The following is a 16,049-nucleotide window of genomic DNA, read 5'->3' as shown; positions in this document are numbered from 1 at the left end:
TTCCCTTCTCGGATCTTTGACGGAGTTGAAGATTATATAATTGTAATTACTCTCTACATTATTTAGACTCCTTGAGATAGAATGTCTGGTAAAACTTTTGTTCTCAATATTGTTTGTTATATCTATTATTTATTATTATTGTTTATAGTTGTATTTAGGTTAGTTCTGTCTTATTTAGACAAAAGGAGGGAGATGTAGGGATAAGCCCTCCCCTTGGGGGCGGGCTGCCCTCGGGCGTATGTTTACTGATATATTGGGCGGGCAGAGGCTGCGTGCCCCTTCCCTTCCTCTCCTGTCTCCGCCGGCTACTCCGCTGGAACCTTGGTTTCGTGAGTCTGGTTTTGTTATTAAACTTGTTCAAATACCTATTACTTTTGGTGATTATTAATCCGACCGCTGCAAGAGAGAAAGAGCTAAAGTGGAAGAACATAAGCACTGGAACCTCAAGGCCACCCCAGCCCCATCTTCTAATCTTCCCAACAATTCCACCAAGCGGAAATCAGTCATTCAAATATAGGATCATATGGGGACCATTCTTATTCAAACTACAATAGAAGTCACAGCTGGGGAGGGTTATGGACTGCTTCTCTTACTTGGCAACTTGCACTATATCTATTACCATGCCAGTTCGATTAAATGAAGGTGGTTTTGTCGTTAGATCCAGCTCAAATCCTTCGAAGTCCTGCATCCAAATTGTGCAGCAAAACCGACTTACCTTCAAGCTTGCAGAGATGACCAAAGGAAAGAGAAAGCCCCTAAATTACTTTGGGAATCACACAGACTATCCTAAACAAATCAAACAAAGGTTTCTCATACTGGTGTTTTTATTAGTGCAGGATTCTTGGGAGGAGGCACTACAAAGTCAAATGATACGTCATTTAATATACACATGTACGTATATCCATGTGCGATACATAATCTCAGTTGCACTATTATGTATTGTATATAACTTTAGGTATGTGCAAAATAACAACTCTTAAGCATTATCAAACATTGGTATTTGTTCCTCTTTCCTGTATTCATCTTTCCCACCCTGTGCCCGACTAGAAATTTCTGCCTCCAGTCTTCCCATTTTTCTCATCACAGCCCTCACATCCAGCTAGTGCCCTCCCCAGCCTCCTCTCTAATCACCAATGGAACACCATTCAGCTATAAAGAAATCTTAAATCAGAAAATGGTTTGACATATAGAATCAAGAAATATAGAAAACAAGTCCATTAACCCATATTCAGAAAGATAAATCTCTCTTCTCTTTCATTTGTGGTTTCTGGCTCTAAATCCTCAGACATGAAAAGATAACCTGGACTAAAAGAAACCACATCTTGCCTTAATAAAAATGTAATGAAAGCAAAACTCCTGTGAAAGAATGGGCCAATAACAAAAATGCTCAGAATTTGACTATACTTTCCTCAAACTGTTCATTTCTAAAATATTCTGGAGTAACTTCCAGAAAGTATTATATCTTACATGAGATTCAAATACATGAAAACAATTTTTTTAATCATATTCAAAATGACATGTAGTTTTTTTTTTTTTAAAAACAGTTTTGCAATGAAAATTCCCTTGACTGGATTTGGATGGATCTTCTTAAGGTCCAAAGAAGGTTGTGTTTTCTATAGCTGTGATGGATCACAACTGCTAAAACAAGTTTTAAAAGCAAGTGTTATATTTGGCTTGCAGTTACAGAGTGTATCTGTGATAGCAAAGAATGGCCATGCTATCCCATAATAAGGAGGCAGAGAGAATACACTGGGAGTGTCAATATCTTTTGTATCACCTTAAAACTTCCGTAGAGTGACAGATGTTCTCCAACAGGTCATACCTCCTACCTATTCTCAGTTAGTACCCACTTCAGTTAGAAACCCAGTATTCAAACTTATGAGCCTCTGGGCCCATTCTCACTCAGAACACTAGTATAGTTGTATCCAAAGGTACTGTCCTAGCCATAGGGGGCAAAACAGACATTATTCCACATCCTGTAAGTGGTTTTTATCATATATAGAGTCACATATCATGAGTTAGGTATTACACTTTTTCTGGGTGGTGGTGGCACAAGTCTTTAATCCCAGCACTTGGGAGGCGGAAGCAGGCGAATCTCTGAGTTTGAGGCCAGCCTGGTCTACAGAGCTAGTTCCAGGACAGCTAGAGCCGTTTTACACACTCTTACACACACACACAAAAACCTGTCTCAAAAATCAAAACAGAACAACAAAAAAGGTTTCTACATTTAAAAATGTATCTATTAGTTTTTGTTTCCACTGCTTTGAACATTTTATTCACTTCATTACTCACTTGTATGTCTCTGTGTATGTATTTATTGGGATTTATCTGTGATTGTCAGAATACAACTTTCAAGACTCGGGTTTTTATTTACACTTTCTCTCCACTGTGACTCCTTTCATGAATGTTAAGATAACTGGATCGGGCAAAAGTTTTTCCATAATGCTTACATGTGAATTCTTTTATGATTATGACAGGAACTCAAAATGGCAAAGGTTTTGCCACAAGAATACACTCACAAGGTTTCTCACCAGTATGAACTCTTTCATGAATGGTATGTAGAACTAGTCAAGCCATTTCCACAATGATTCCGTACTTAAAGCTTTTCAGAGTGAATTCTTTCATGTCTCTTTTGACCAGAAGAACTCCTGAAGGCTTTCCCACAATGCTGACATGCATAAGGCTTCTTTCCAGTGTGAATTCTTTCATGAAGGTCACGATAACACGAGGTGGAGAAGCTTTTCTCGCAATGCTTACATGCATAAGGCTTATCTCCAGTATGAATGATTTCATGTCTCTTAAGATAAATGGAGCGGGTAAAGGCTTTTCCACAGTGCTCACACGAGTAAGGCTTCTCTCCAGTGTGAATCCTTTCATGAATGTTACGATAATAAGAAGTGCTGAAGACTTGCCCACAATGTTTACATGCATAAATATTCTCTCCCGTGTGAGTTCTTTCATGAATTTTACAGTGCTCGGAACTGTTGAAAGCCTTTCCACAATGTTTACAGGCATAAGAAGTCTTTACATTATGATTTTGTTCGTGGCAGTTATGCAGACCGGGAATGGTGAAAGTTTTTCCACAGTGCTTACATGCACAAGGCTTCTCTCCAGTGTGAACTCTTTCATGCGTGTCATAAGAACTCAAAGTGGCAAAGGTTTTGTCACAATGTTTACATGTATACAATTTCTCTCCAGTGTGGATTCTTTCATGAGTGTTACAAGAATTGGAACTGGTGAAGGTTTTTTCACAATGCTTATGTGCATAAGGTTTCTCAGCACAGTGACTTCTTTCGTGAATGTTACAATTACTAGAATGGGTGAAAGCTTTTCCACAATGCTTACATTCATGAGGCTTTACTTCTCTGTGAGTTACTTCCTGTTTCTCAAAACATGTTTTCTCATGTTGCTTACAAATGTAACTTCTCTCTCCAAGATGACTTTTTTCATGGCTGCCGAGGTCGCTGGACTCAATGAAAGCTTCTTCACAATGCTCACACACAAAGGGTTTCACTCCTGTGTGGATCCCGTGATCCTTCTGGTCACATGCACATCTCTTTAAGATGTTTTCACTGAGTTTATTATCTCCAGTGTGAGTTCTCTCCTGAGGCTGATCAGAAGGAAGACTCCTACAGGCTTCATTACATTGTTGGTTTTTATAAGGTTTGTCTCTAGGAGAGGTTTCAAGTACCTGCAGTGATTCAGAATGACTGATATCTTCCCAATGTTTCGTTGGTTTAAAAGACTGAAGCTGTGAAGACACCACAGCTTCCTGACATTGAAATTCACTGCTTCTACTTTGGTCTCTTTGATAAACTTGTAAGGATGAATCATCAATGACATTCCTTTCAAGTAATCTGCTTTCATATACTGTTTTTGCAGGAGGCGCGTCATGATTAACCATATTCTCTGGAGTAGATTCCTGGTTTTCATCACACTCAGTATCACGCTGATATCCACAGTCTTTCTCAACCACTTGAATTCTGCAAAAACAATGCGAACAACATTACTGTAGAAAAAAATGTTTGAGGCTGGCTTATGGAGTGCACTACAACCATACTATCCCTGAGGCAATAGCAGAATGTCTCCAATGTTAAGGACAATATGAACCACATGTAAAGACCCTGGCATGTGTAAAGAAGTAGAGTGTTGATATTTATTTAAGAATTATGAAGGAGCTGTATCATAGGGTCAGATATAAAGAATAATTCCAGCTCTTCTAGCAGATCCTCCATCGGCAATCATGTGGAGGGCACATAAGTTCCTGTTGATCTGAAGGATCTGATGCCCTTTTCTGGTCTCCATAAATGGTTTTGCACAGGTGGTGAATACAAGCACACATATACATACACATAAAATAAGTGACAAACATAGAAAGAGTGAATATGAAGGCAAAAGTCCTGGTGTTAGCAGACAGTCATAATAATCACACAGTCCTCTAACAGTATGATATTTTGACATTTGAAATACTTAGCCTGTGTTGGCTAGTTTGTTATCAGTTCAACCTGAACCAGAGTTGAGAACATGGCTAGATCAGATTGGCTTGTAAGCAAGGCTGTGGGGAGCATGTTTTAATTCCTGATTAATGAGGCCATGTTAGGTAATATGTTCCTAGGCAGTACAGGAGCTGTAAGAAAAGTATGTTAGTAATCCATGAGGAACAAGCCAGAAAGCAGCATTCCTCCACGGTCTTCAGTTCAGTTCCAGCCTCTAGGTCCCTGTCTGTTTTAAGCCCCTATCCTGCCTTCCCTTGCTGGGCTATAACATGGATGTGTAAACCAAAATATGCCCCATTTCCCCCAAGATGACTTTGGTCACGGTGTTTAACACAGGAACTGAGAGCATCATAAAACAGAAGTTGCTTACCAGGTTCACGGGGGTAATCCTGAGAGAGAGGTGACCATGTGGTTTTTATAAGGGCTATGAGAAGGTCTAGACTACTGGGCTCTTTCAGAGCTTATTACATGACACATTGGTGATATTACTCGATTACACAGATGAGAAACTCAAATACTGAATGACGCAGTTCAATATTCTGTTACAGAAATTGGTGTAGAATCAATTTGCAATTAGATATATTTGGATCATTTGGTAGGCTCGCAGTTAGTTGTCCTACCACTCAAATGTTTGATATAAATTGTTTTTGTTTGTTTGTTTGTTTTTGTAGATAGGGTTTCTCTGTATAGCCCTGATTACCCTGGAACTCACTCTGTAGACCAGACTAGACTCAAGCTCAGAGATTTGCCTGCCTCTGCCTCCTGAGTGCTGGGATTAAACATGTGTGCCACCACCACCTGACTGTAAATTGCTTTCTATTGAATAAAAATTACCCCAGATTTCGGCTGAGATCTCTGTGGTCCTCTTCAATATTTTCTTCTAGTGTTCCCTCTAGAAATAAACCCAAAGAGTTCATTATGACAAATTCAATGCTTAGAAACAAGTAGAATCTAGTTCTTATGACATGGATGCATTCCCTGCAGGAATTCAAACCACAACACCACACATAACCAGGACACAGTTGCTCTCTGACTGCTGACTGAATAAGCAATGGCAGTGTGCTGGTGTTTATTTTTTATTCATTTATTTATTTTTACCTATGGAGATCAGGTTCAAAAATGTTTCCTTCATCACATCTCTGTAGAGCTTCTTTTGACCAGAATCCAACACAGCCCACTCTTCTACAGTGAAGATCACACCTACATCCGCAAAGGCCACCGGTTCCTAAAACAGTGCACATATTAGGATGGTTAGTTTTAACAGCCAGGTTGATGACATACAGAATCGTCTAGGACAGAAATTACTGAAGACAGCTCTATAAGTGATTATGTAGATAAAGGTTAACCCAAAACATCCATAGGATACTGTCTTGAGTTTTTGCTGTAAGAAAGGCAGATGCACAGTCTCAGTTACTATTCTGCTGCTGAGACGAGAGCTCATGATCAAGGCAGCTACTATAAAAGGAAGTAACTGATCAGGGCTTGCTCACACGGGTCAATGATTGTCACAGAAGAATCAGGACAGGCATGGAGCGGGAACAGTAGCTGAATGTTTTACTCCTGAGGAAAGGCAGCAGACAAAGAGACAGACACAGTGCCTGGAATGGGCGTTTGAAACTCAAAGACCACTACTAATGACATCCCCTCCCACATATTGCCACATCTCCTAATTCTATCCTAATTCTAACTTCTACTAACTGGGGATGAAGCTTTCAAACATATGAGCCTATGAGGGCTATTCACATTTAAAACAACACACCTACCTATTCGAGATGCAGCATTTCGTGAAATATAAAGGGTTTATTTATATTAGCAGAAGGTGGGAGCCGAGACACAGGCACCTATACACCAATCTAGTTCTGATTGTGTGTGATTTGATCAGCTGCTTCAGAATCCTGCATTTTACAGACTATACCCTTAAATTGTGAGATAAAATAAACCCAAGTGACTCAAATCACTGTTTTCTGAGTCATTTCTGACAGACAGATGGAAAAGCCTAACATAACAAATACATTTTTTTTTCGAGACAGGGTTTCTCTGTAGCTTTTGGTTCCTGTCCCGGAACTAGCTCTTGTAGACCAGGCTTGCCTCGAACTCACGGAGATCTGCCTGCCTCTGCCTCCCGAGTGCTGGGATTAAAGGTGTGCGCCACCACCGCCCGGCCTAACAAATACATTTTTTAAAAAGTGGGACCATTGTTGTAAATAAACCTAAGCAGGTTCTCTGTGGGCATTTAGAACTTGTTTTGGAAGGAATGTGGGGGAACTGACAAAAAAATTTTCTTTAGAGAAGGAAAAATCTAGAACACATTGAATACTTTCGTAGAAGAAACAAGGGTGTACAAACTAAAATTCCAAACAAGCAAAGCAAATGCAACTGATGACACTGATAACCACTGAACAATAGCGAAGCAGGCAAGCACAGAGCAAACACAGGGACTGGGGCTCTACCTGGCTTGGGTTTGCACAACGTCCATTGTACAGAGAACTGAACAATGAACCTAGCATTGTGCGGGTATCCTTTGGACAAACATCTTTAATGGGCTGTACCGGTATCTGCTTTAAAAATAGCAACAAGCAGTCCCTTTAGTAATGGCATGGTAACTCCTTACTGCACTCAAATACCTTTTGGGAATCATATGGAACATAGGGGAAATAGGCAGACCTGCACTTACTTCAGTCTGAGGTACATGCGCAATAAGGTAACCTGTAGTCTGAAAAGGAATGTTCAAGAATAATCTTTCTTTTTCTGTTGTTACAATATTTTTTCTTCTAAACAACTGGGCCTGCATATGTTCAGAGTCTGATGACTCTGGGAATGTCATGTGCACTAGCAAGGTTTGCCAAATGACATCCTGTCAGTCCAAACACTAATCCTCTGCGGATGCTGCATCCTCCAGCAACCAATTCCTCTTTCTTTCAGTCTCACAGCTAGCGGTCGATACCCGTGAGCACCCTCACTCGTGTAGGCTGTTAGCATCTTTCACTGTAGATTGATTCCTATAGTGTGCCTTTGCTTTGAATGAACTGGACCCTGCCCAGATCCCAAAAACCGACTAATTTAGCTCCTGGCAAATGGGTACATAGAGGGAAGTAAATCAATTCTCTCATGACTAAACACTTCCCGCTCACTTTCTATACCTTTTTCATTGTGATATCTATTGCTGCAATGTCTAACTAATCAGTTTTGTCAATAAGAATCATCAACCTAAATAAATCGTCGACCATGTTCTACAATAAAGGATAGATCATTTCTGACATGTTTTCCCTCCAGGAACAGATGAGAAATTGTATAGATTGCTTTTATCTCAACTTGACACAAGGTAGAGTCATCAGAAGGAGATCCAGCTGCAAGGCATTTTCTTAATTAGGGACCAGTGGCAGAGGGCAAAGCCCACTGTGGATGGTGCCTTCGCTAAGCGGAGAGTCCTGGGCTCTATAATTTATTTATTTTCATTTCATGTGCATTGGTGTTTTGCCTGCATGGATGTCTGTGTAAGTGTGGGAGAGATCCTAGAACTGGAGTGACAGACAGTTGTGAGCTGCCAGGTAGGTGCTGGGAATTGTACCTGGGTCCTCTGGAAGAGATGTCAGTGCTCTTAACTGCTGAGCCATCTCTCCAGCCTCCGTCCTGGGTTAGAGTGGTATATCATTTGTGTTATAATAAATAAAGCTTGCCTGAAGATCAGAGCATAAAACAGTCACACTGGTCAGTCGTACAGATCAGGCAGTGGTGGCACATACCTTTAATCCCAGTAACCACACTAGTTAACCATAGAGGCCAGGCAGAGGTGGTGCATGCCTTTAATTCCAACACTAGAGAGGAATAGAAGATGGAAGGAAACAGGCCCCAGTTCAGGCTCATTGTGAAGATTTGTGGAGGCAGGACTGCCATTTGGGTCTGAGGAAGAGGTAAGAGGCAGTGGCTGGCTGCTTTGCTTTTCTGGCTTTCAGATTGAACCCCAATATCTGTCCCTGGGTTTTTATTATTCATGCTACACTGGGTTCTTTAAGAAAGCAGTCTGAGAAAGTCATGAGAAGAAGCACCCCTCCATGGCCTCTGCATCAGCTCCTGGCTCCAGGTTCCTGCCCTACTTGAGTTCCTGTGTTGCTTTGGTGACAAACAGCAACGTGGAAGTGTAAGCTGAATAAACCCTTTCCTCCCCAACCTGACTTTTGGCCATGGTGTTTCACCACAGTAATAGAAATCCTAATTAAGATAGAAATCAATAGGAAAAAATGAAAATTTGATCAAGAGATGATTCTGCCATATTGCAAACGATGTAAGAGTCCTCAGTTTGAATTTAGGACAATTTCTCTGACCCAAATCTCCAGCTTGAGATTTAAGGGAAGAATTATATTTCCTTTTTCTTGCTCATTCTTCTTCCCTGTGTTTAATTTAGAAGATCAACCTAAACAAGTGATTTCTTACTGACTTACAACTACATCAGTTACAGAAATATTAAGTATGTTAAATATGAACAGTTTCGTTTTAAAGTAGGTCTCTGGCCAAAGACATAAGGGAAAAGAATATGCTTGCTGAGAAGGCGCACAATATCAGAAAAATGAATGCTTCAAATTCTTAAAGTCACCAAAGCACTTTCAATATTGTCCGTCAAAAATTTTGGCATAGGGCTGGAGAGATGGCTCAGGGGTTGGGAGCATTGCCTGCTCTTCCAAGGGTCCTGAGTTCGAGTCCCAGCAACCACATGGTGGCTCACAACCATCTGTAATGGGGTCTGGTGCCCTCTTCTGGCCTGCGGGCATACACACAGACAGAACATTGTGTATAAAATAAATAAATAAATATTTAAAAAATTTTTTTGGCATAATGGGCTTGGTCCTTAAGAAGGTCACACACAGGCAAAAGAGGATTTGAAACGATTGGTATTCTGGAGATGGAGAGTCTTTGCTCTCTGTGAGTGTGGCCACTGGAAAGTTGTCATGCTACAATGCACGGCCACACACACCTGCACAGGCTCGCTCAACTCAGTGGGTTATAAAAACTAAAAGGAAACCAAAAGATACAAAATTAAGAGCTGGGTGTGCTGATGGTGTAAGGGCTAGACACGATTACATCACTTTTATGTAGGAAATTCCCAACCAAAAACATATATTTAAAATGGTTGTTATCTTTTAATAATAAAACAGTGAAACAGATGTAGGGCTAGGATACAGGTAACCAGGTGTAAAGCTTGCTGTGCAAGCCTGAAGACCTCAAACCCCATGGAGGATGAGGGGAACAGTGACTCCTTACTCACCGTGGGTGGGAGTTTAAACTGCTGCAATTAACAAGCCATCAGTGTGAGCTTCTCTCCAAAGGGAAAAATAGAAATACTATTTCATCCAGCGGACATCTCTCCTCGTATAATAAAAACAATCCATACACTACAACAGATACTCGCATTCATGGTCATGGCTGCTCTAGTCCCAAATAGCAGCCTGGACGTCCATCAGCTGATGTCTGGATAACAGACATATCACACACATGCACGCTGGAATAAGACTCCGTAATGACCAAACTGAAGTGCTGGACGGAACTGGAAATTTAACTATCCAGGGCCGGGTAACCGAAAGGAACAGAGTCAAACAAATGCTGTCTCTTTACCTCATATATGGGTTCTATCTTTAACCTCTTCCCGTAATGATTCAGAACTGGACTGAGTGTCTACACAGAGCATGGAGAAGGCAGGCTCCATGGGATCTGTGTGTAGGTGGGACTGGGACGGGAACGGTAGTAGGCATGTGATGTGGTGGACACGGTGTGGCTATGGGAAAGGGAAGGGAGGAGGAGTTTACTGTATGAAGGTTCAGGATTCTCGGCTATGCAGTGCTTTCCAGGCCAGCCCGCTGGCACACAAGGGGCGGAGCAAGCCTTTAATCCCAGAATGCATGAGGAAGGCCAGGGAGAAGTCCAAGTCTAAAGCTAGTCTGGTCAACACAGCTAGTTTCAGGGCTGCACTGAGAAACCCTGTTGCCAAAAGCAAAACAAAACAGCCAGCACTCGGGAGGCAGGCGGATCTCTGGGAGTTCGAGGCCAGCCTGGTCTACAGAGCTAGTTCCGGGACAGGCTCAAAAGCCACAGTGAAACCCTGTCTCGAAAAACAAACAAACAAACAAACAAGCTAAGAAAATACAAACAAACAAAGGAAGGAAATGAATTAAGCTTTTCAAGACCTGAAAACGGAAATAAAATTAAAAAAACAACTCAGGAAATTCTGTAAACGAAAAATTTAGGAATTTGAACAGCAACTACAGAGGCAAGCTTCACCAACAGAAGGCAATGTTGATAGCGAATTTCAGGTGTTGAAGAGACAATAGAAGAAACGGATATATCCATCAAGGAAAACGTTAAATCTCAAAAACTCCTAACACAAAACATCCAAAAGATCTGGGACGCGATAAAATGATCAAACCTAAGAAAAATAAAAATAGAGGAAGAAGAATACCACTTCAAAGGTTCAGAAAGTATTCTCAACAAAATTATAGAAGAAAACTATCCTAACCTAAACAAGGGCATGGCTATAAAAGTACAAGAAGCATACAGAACACCAAGTAGCCGGGTGGTGGTGGTGCACGCCTTTAATCCCAGCACTTGGGAGGCAGAGGCAGGCGGATCTCTGTGAGTTCGAGGCAAGCCTGGTCTACAAGAGCTAGTTCCAGGACAGGAACCAAAAGCTACGGAGAAACCCTGTCTCAAAAAAAGAACACCAAGTACACTGAACTAGAAAAGAAAGACCCACTGGGCAGTGGTAGTGCACATGCCTTTAATCCCAACACTAGGGAGGCAGAGTTAGGCAGATCTCTGTGAATTTGTGATCTCTGGTCTACAAGAGCTAGTTCCAGGACAGGCTCCAAAGCTACAGAGAAACCCTCTTTCTAAAACACAAAACATACAGAACAAGAAAGAGTATTAAAAGATGTAAGGGAAAAAACCAAGTAACATATAAAGGCAGACCTATTAGTAAGACTGACTTCTCAATAGAAACTAAAAGTCAGAAGAGACTGGGCAGAGGTGCTGTAAACTCTACGTGATCACAGATGATGGTCTACATTATTATTTACCCAGCAAAACTTCCAAATACCATAAATCCATAAATGGATAAAACAGGATGTTCCTTGATAAAGTCAAATTTAAACAATGTTTACTCTAAATCTAAGTGTACAGAAAGTCTAAAAGTACAACTCTAACCTATATAGGTTAACTATACCCATGAAAAAACAGGAAATAAATAATCTGTGACCAGCAAAATCAAGAAGGGAAAGCACACACATGCACGCACACACATACAAACACACACCGTCACCACCACCAATCAACAAGACAGACAAACCATTATTCAAACTAATTAAAAGGCAGAGATAGAATATCCAAATTAACAAAAAAAAAAAGAAAGAAATGAAAAGGGGGCATAACAACATACACCAAAAAAAAAAAAAAAAATCCAGAGACTCATAAGGACATGTTTTAAAAACCTGTACTCCACCAAATTGGAAAATCTAACATACAGATAATGTTCTCAATAGGTACTACTTACCAAAGTTCAACCAAGATCAGGCAGACAATTTAAATATAATCCCTCATGAAAAAGGAGTAATTAAAAGTTTCTCAACACTTCTCTCCCCAAAAAAATCCAGGACCAAAAAGTGTTTCAGTTCAGAATTCTACCAGACATTCAAAGAAGAGTTAATGCCAATGCTCCTCATATTATTCCACAAAAGAGAAATAGAAGGAATATTGCCCACTTAATTTTATTATGCCACTGTTGCGCTGATATTCAAACCTCATATAGATCCAACAAAGAAAGAGAATTACAGACCAATTTAATTTCTTTTACAGGATGGATAGAAGCATTTCCAGTCTCCAGGGAAATAGCAGATGCGGTAGCTCAGGGTCATGGAGCTCATGTCAGAAGCTCTCAACATCTGGACAATGGGACTCATCAAACAACAATCTACCAAGCTCTCCACTGAATTCAGGTTCTCTTGGCCCTCGCCTCAGGGCTACCCCATGTTCCCCCACGGGCCTGAGCCTTTTTGAGTTGCTTTATGGCAGGCCCTTTCTCCTTAACCATCACCTCCCAGTTCAAACTCCTCCACTGGCGGGGTACCTACCCTACCTTTCCCTTTTAAGGTCCCTTCTCCATTCACACATGCCAAGTTGTCTTCCTGCCACCACACCAGTGGACCCTAATACCCCTAAACCTGCCCCGCTCTCCCCAGGGGACAGAGTACTCCTCACACAGTAAACTCCTAGCTCTTTCGAGCCTCGATGGACAGGACCTCATATAATCCTCAGCACCCCCTCGGCTGCCAAACTCTTGGGACACCCATGCTGGGACCATCTCTCAGCTCAAGCAGGCGTGGTCTGTCCAACAGACAGGACCTTCCACCCTCCAGATTTCCAGGATGCCTCAATACAGGGCCTACCTGCTCCTCATTCTGGCACACTCATCTTTAGCGATAACAATTTTTTTCCTAGACACCTGCCTTCTCTTCTCCCCCAAAGAATGATGCCTGCCTTCTCTGGGATGACAGTTCATGGGATGCCTTCCTTTCCAGCCACACCTCTCACTAAAAGTGGACCCCTGGCTCTCCCCTTCCCCACGCTGCCCCATGCCCGCAGAAAGTAGCCGGATTTGAGTCTATGCCCTTTTTTCCAAAGAGAGCCTAAGTGTTTGTCATAATTACCATTCCAATTTTCTGTCACCCCTATAGCCAAAGAGTCTGGAATGTTAGGTTGGGAGCCTAGGCCCCAGTCCCTCTGCATCTATCTCAGCCCCTAGGCCTGGTCTGGACTTCAAATCCCAGCAAGCCAAGTCCTGACCCCTCCCTGGGGGTGGGCTCAAGACCACTCCCCAGGGCACTTAAATGATCCCCCAAAAGAACACGTGGTCTCCCTTTCTTCCTCCCAGGGGTCGTGTTCCTGCGGCTTCCCGGTTTCTCCCTAGGGGCCACCTCAGAGCGCAAATCTTCCATTAAACCTGACTATTTCTTAATTTGGCTTGTTTTGATTTGGCTTGATTGGGATATTTGCGTCGTCAGGGAGCTAATATTAGGAAATATTCCTAACATTTATGACATATATCGTCATGTTTGGCTGCTATCTCTTAGAAGCCTGTTCTTTTCTAGTGAGAGACAGAAAGGGAGTGGACCTAGAGGGGAGGGGAAGGAGAAAGGAACGGGAAGGATAAGAGAGGGGAAACTATAATCAGGATATATCATATGAGAATGAAAACGTCTTCAATAAATGGAAATAATCCACTACAAACAAATAAAATGCGAAACTAATTGAAATTTCTCTTTTTAGGCAACTGCAGTCAGGGGAAGAAGAAAAAATTTCCTGAATAGTGTCATTTTGTAAAACTGAAGTAAAACCAACCAAGCAAACAACAAACGAAACCCAACAAAACAAAAGGAAAAATGCAATACCACCTTGGATGAGGTGTTAAGGGGCTGAGACAGCTCTGTGGGAAATTTCTCTCACACCAAGAGGTAAGGGAAACAATTCCGAGTCAGACCAGATGGGGTAGGGGAGTGAAGAAGCGTGAAATGAAATCCAAGGTAATAATGTAAAAAAAAAAAAAAAAAAAAAAAAAAAAAAACCAAAAAACAACAACAACCAAAACTAAACCAGCGCAAACCGAAAACTCCACAGATCACCCAAGTCCCCACACAGCACAGCCTGGATGATCAACAACCCGCCAGCGCTGCAAAATCCGTGTAGCACAGGTTCATGGCAAGGACCCACCCAAGAGTGCTGGGATTGTGATGAAGCGGCTTCACAGGACAAAGAAGAGGGGTGTTCGGGGCTCAAGACCGCCTGTGGGGTGCACACTTCAAGCACAGGTGGGCGCAGGCATTGCTGAGCCAGACTCCACCTTCCACTGGACTTCACAGCGCCAGAGGAAACCCCACGTGCTGGCGTCACATAACTCCAAAGCAACTAAAGTCCCACATCCGCCCCCCAGGATTCCAGGAGCCCAACGCACACTCACCATTGTGTGCTTCTGATGTATCTATGTGTCCTCCCAAAGAGGTCCGCAGAAAGCACAAGGGCCCCAAACAGGTACTCACAAGAATCCCCCGGTAACAAACGTTAAAAAGGCTTACGGCGCTGCAACCATCCGTACTCCTGATTGGACAGCTCAGCGTCTTTTAGTAATATGGTTCCTGATTGGCGAACTGTACTCAGCCCGCGAAAAGTATCAAAACATTTTAGGAAAGCTCAGGTGCAAGTCCTGACTTCCTGCTCTCTAGAAGAAGGCGAGCTTCTGTGAACTCAAAACCATTCAGCGCTACATGGTGAGACCCCTGATCAAAAGCGAAACAAAGAAGCCCGGCATGGTGCAGGCATTTCTAATCGGGAATCTCTAAGTGGAGGCTAGCCTGGTCCAGAGAACTATTTCCCGGACAGACCATAGTACCAGAGAAAAGCTGTCTCGGAAAACCAAAACTTACAAGTAAGGAAGCAAAAATAAACAACAATAACAACAAATTTTAAAACAAAAGCTCTAGCACATTATCCGTCCCGTGTGGAATGAACCTGTTCCTTTCCGGGATTTCACTGCATTGTAAGACAACACACTCTGGGATTTGGGATGCACTCAACTCACTGCGTCACACACCCCGTATTTGCCACCTGCCCTTTCCATAGAGATAGTGCCTTAAGTTAGCTCAGTCCATTACTATCTCTTGCCCCACAGGAATAAAGGACCAAAGAGTAGAAGCAGGCCCCAAATAGGTTCAAACATAGGAAACACACCTAAGGCTCGATAAGAAACTTCAAAGATAAGGGCTGAGGTAAAATCCCATGACTTTCTCACACGTGGGTACAAGTTTCAAAGTATCCATTTCTGCCAATATACTAGATATGCCCTTGTCTTCGTAAGGGTTCTTATTGCTGTGATAAAACACCACAACCACAGTCAGTTTGGACAATAAAGGTGTTTTCCACTTTCACATCACACTCTATCACCATCAGAAGAAGTCAGAGCAGGAAATGAAGACGTGAAACTGGTGTTAGGAATGGAAGCAGAAGACGTGGACGAGTTAATTAGCGGCTTGTTCTCCATAGGTAGCTCAGTCTGTTGTTTTATGCCATGGAGGACCATCTGCCCAGGGGTACAAGTGTTCCTAATGAACTGGGCCCACCTGCATCAATCCTTAATCAAAACAATGATCACTGGGGTATTGTAGTTGGAATTTTCTTTGAGCTGCTAACCAGTTCCCAAGTAAAGACATGGAGACTTATTATTAATTATAAATGCTCAGACTTAGCTTAGGTTTGTCCCATGCACTCTTTCACTCTTTTAACTTAATTTAACTTTTTCCCTATTCATCTGTGGGGTTTTTTTGTTGTGGTTTTTGTTTGTTTGTTTGTTTGTTTTTTGAGACAGGGTTTCTCTGTAGCTTTGGTGCCTGTCCCGGAACTAGCTCTTGTAGATCAGGCCGGTCTCGAACTTCCAGAGATCCGCCTGCCTCTGCCTCCCGAGTGCTGGGATTAAAGGCGTGCGCCACCACCGCCCGGCTCATCTGTGTTTTACCTCGGTGC

The 16,049-nt window shown here is 42.2% G+C and overlaps 1 protein-coding gene across 1 annotated transcript; it reads right to left on the bottom strand.

Annotated features, from left to right (window-relative positions):
* Window positions 1-810: 810 nt before the first annotated feature.
* Window positions 811-14,615, bottom strand: LOC126504155 (zinc finger protein 14-like). Its single transcript, XM_050146204.1, has 4 exons — window positions 14,494-14,615; window positions 5,595-5,721; window positions 5,331-5,388; window positions 811-3,983 (listed from the first exon to the last, which is right to left on the bottom strand). Exons 1-4 carry the CDS (start codon window positions 14,494-14,496, stop codon window positions 2,597-2,599), a joined length of 1,575 nt encoding a protein of 524 aa, XP_050002161.1. The 5' UTR covers window positions 14,497-14,615; the 3' UTR covers window positions 811-2,596.
* Window positions 14,616-16,049: the final 1,434 nt, after the last annotated feature.

This window comes from Alexandromys fortis, unplaced genomic scaffold (genome assembly GCF_014885135.2).
Source record: "Alexandromys fortis isolate MF-2015 unplaced genomic scaffold, M_Fortis_MF-2015_v1.1 scaffold_42, whole genome shotgun sequence".
Lineage (NCBI taxonomy): Eukaryota > Metazoa > Chordata > Mammalia > Rodentia > Cricetidae > Alexandromys > Alexandromys fortis.
The sequence above is the reverse complement of the archived record's forward strand: the minus strand, read 5'-3'. Positions and strand labels throughout refer to the sequence as shown.

Coding starts and splice junctions, on each gene's coding strand:
- LOC126504155 (XM_050146204.1), bottom strand. Junction 5,389..5,594: donor TTTGAACCTGATCTCCATAG/GTAAAAATAAAT, acceptor GTTTATTTCTAG/AGGGAACACTAGAAGAAAAT. Junction 3,984..5,330: donor GATCTCAGCCGAAATCTGGG/GTAATTTTTATT, acceptor TTGTTTTTGCAG/AATTCAAGTGGTTGAGAAAG.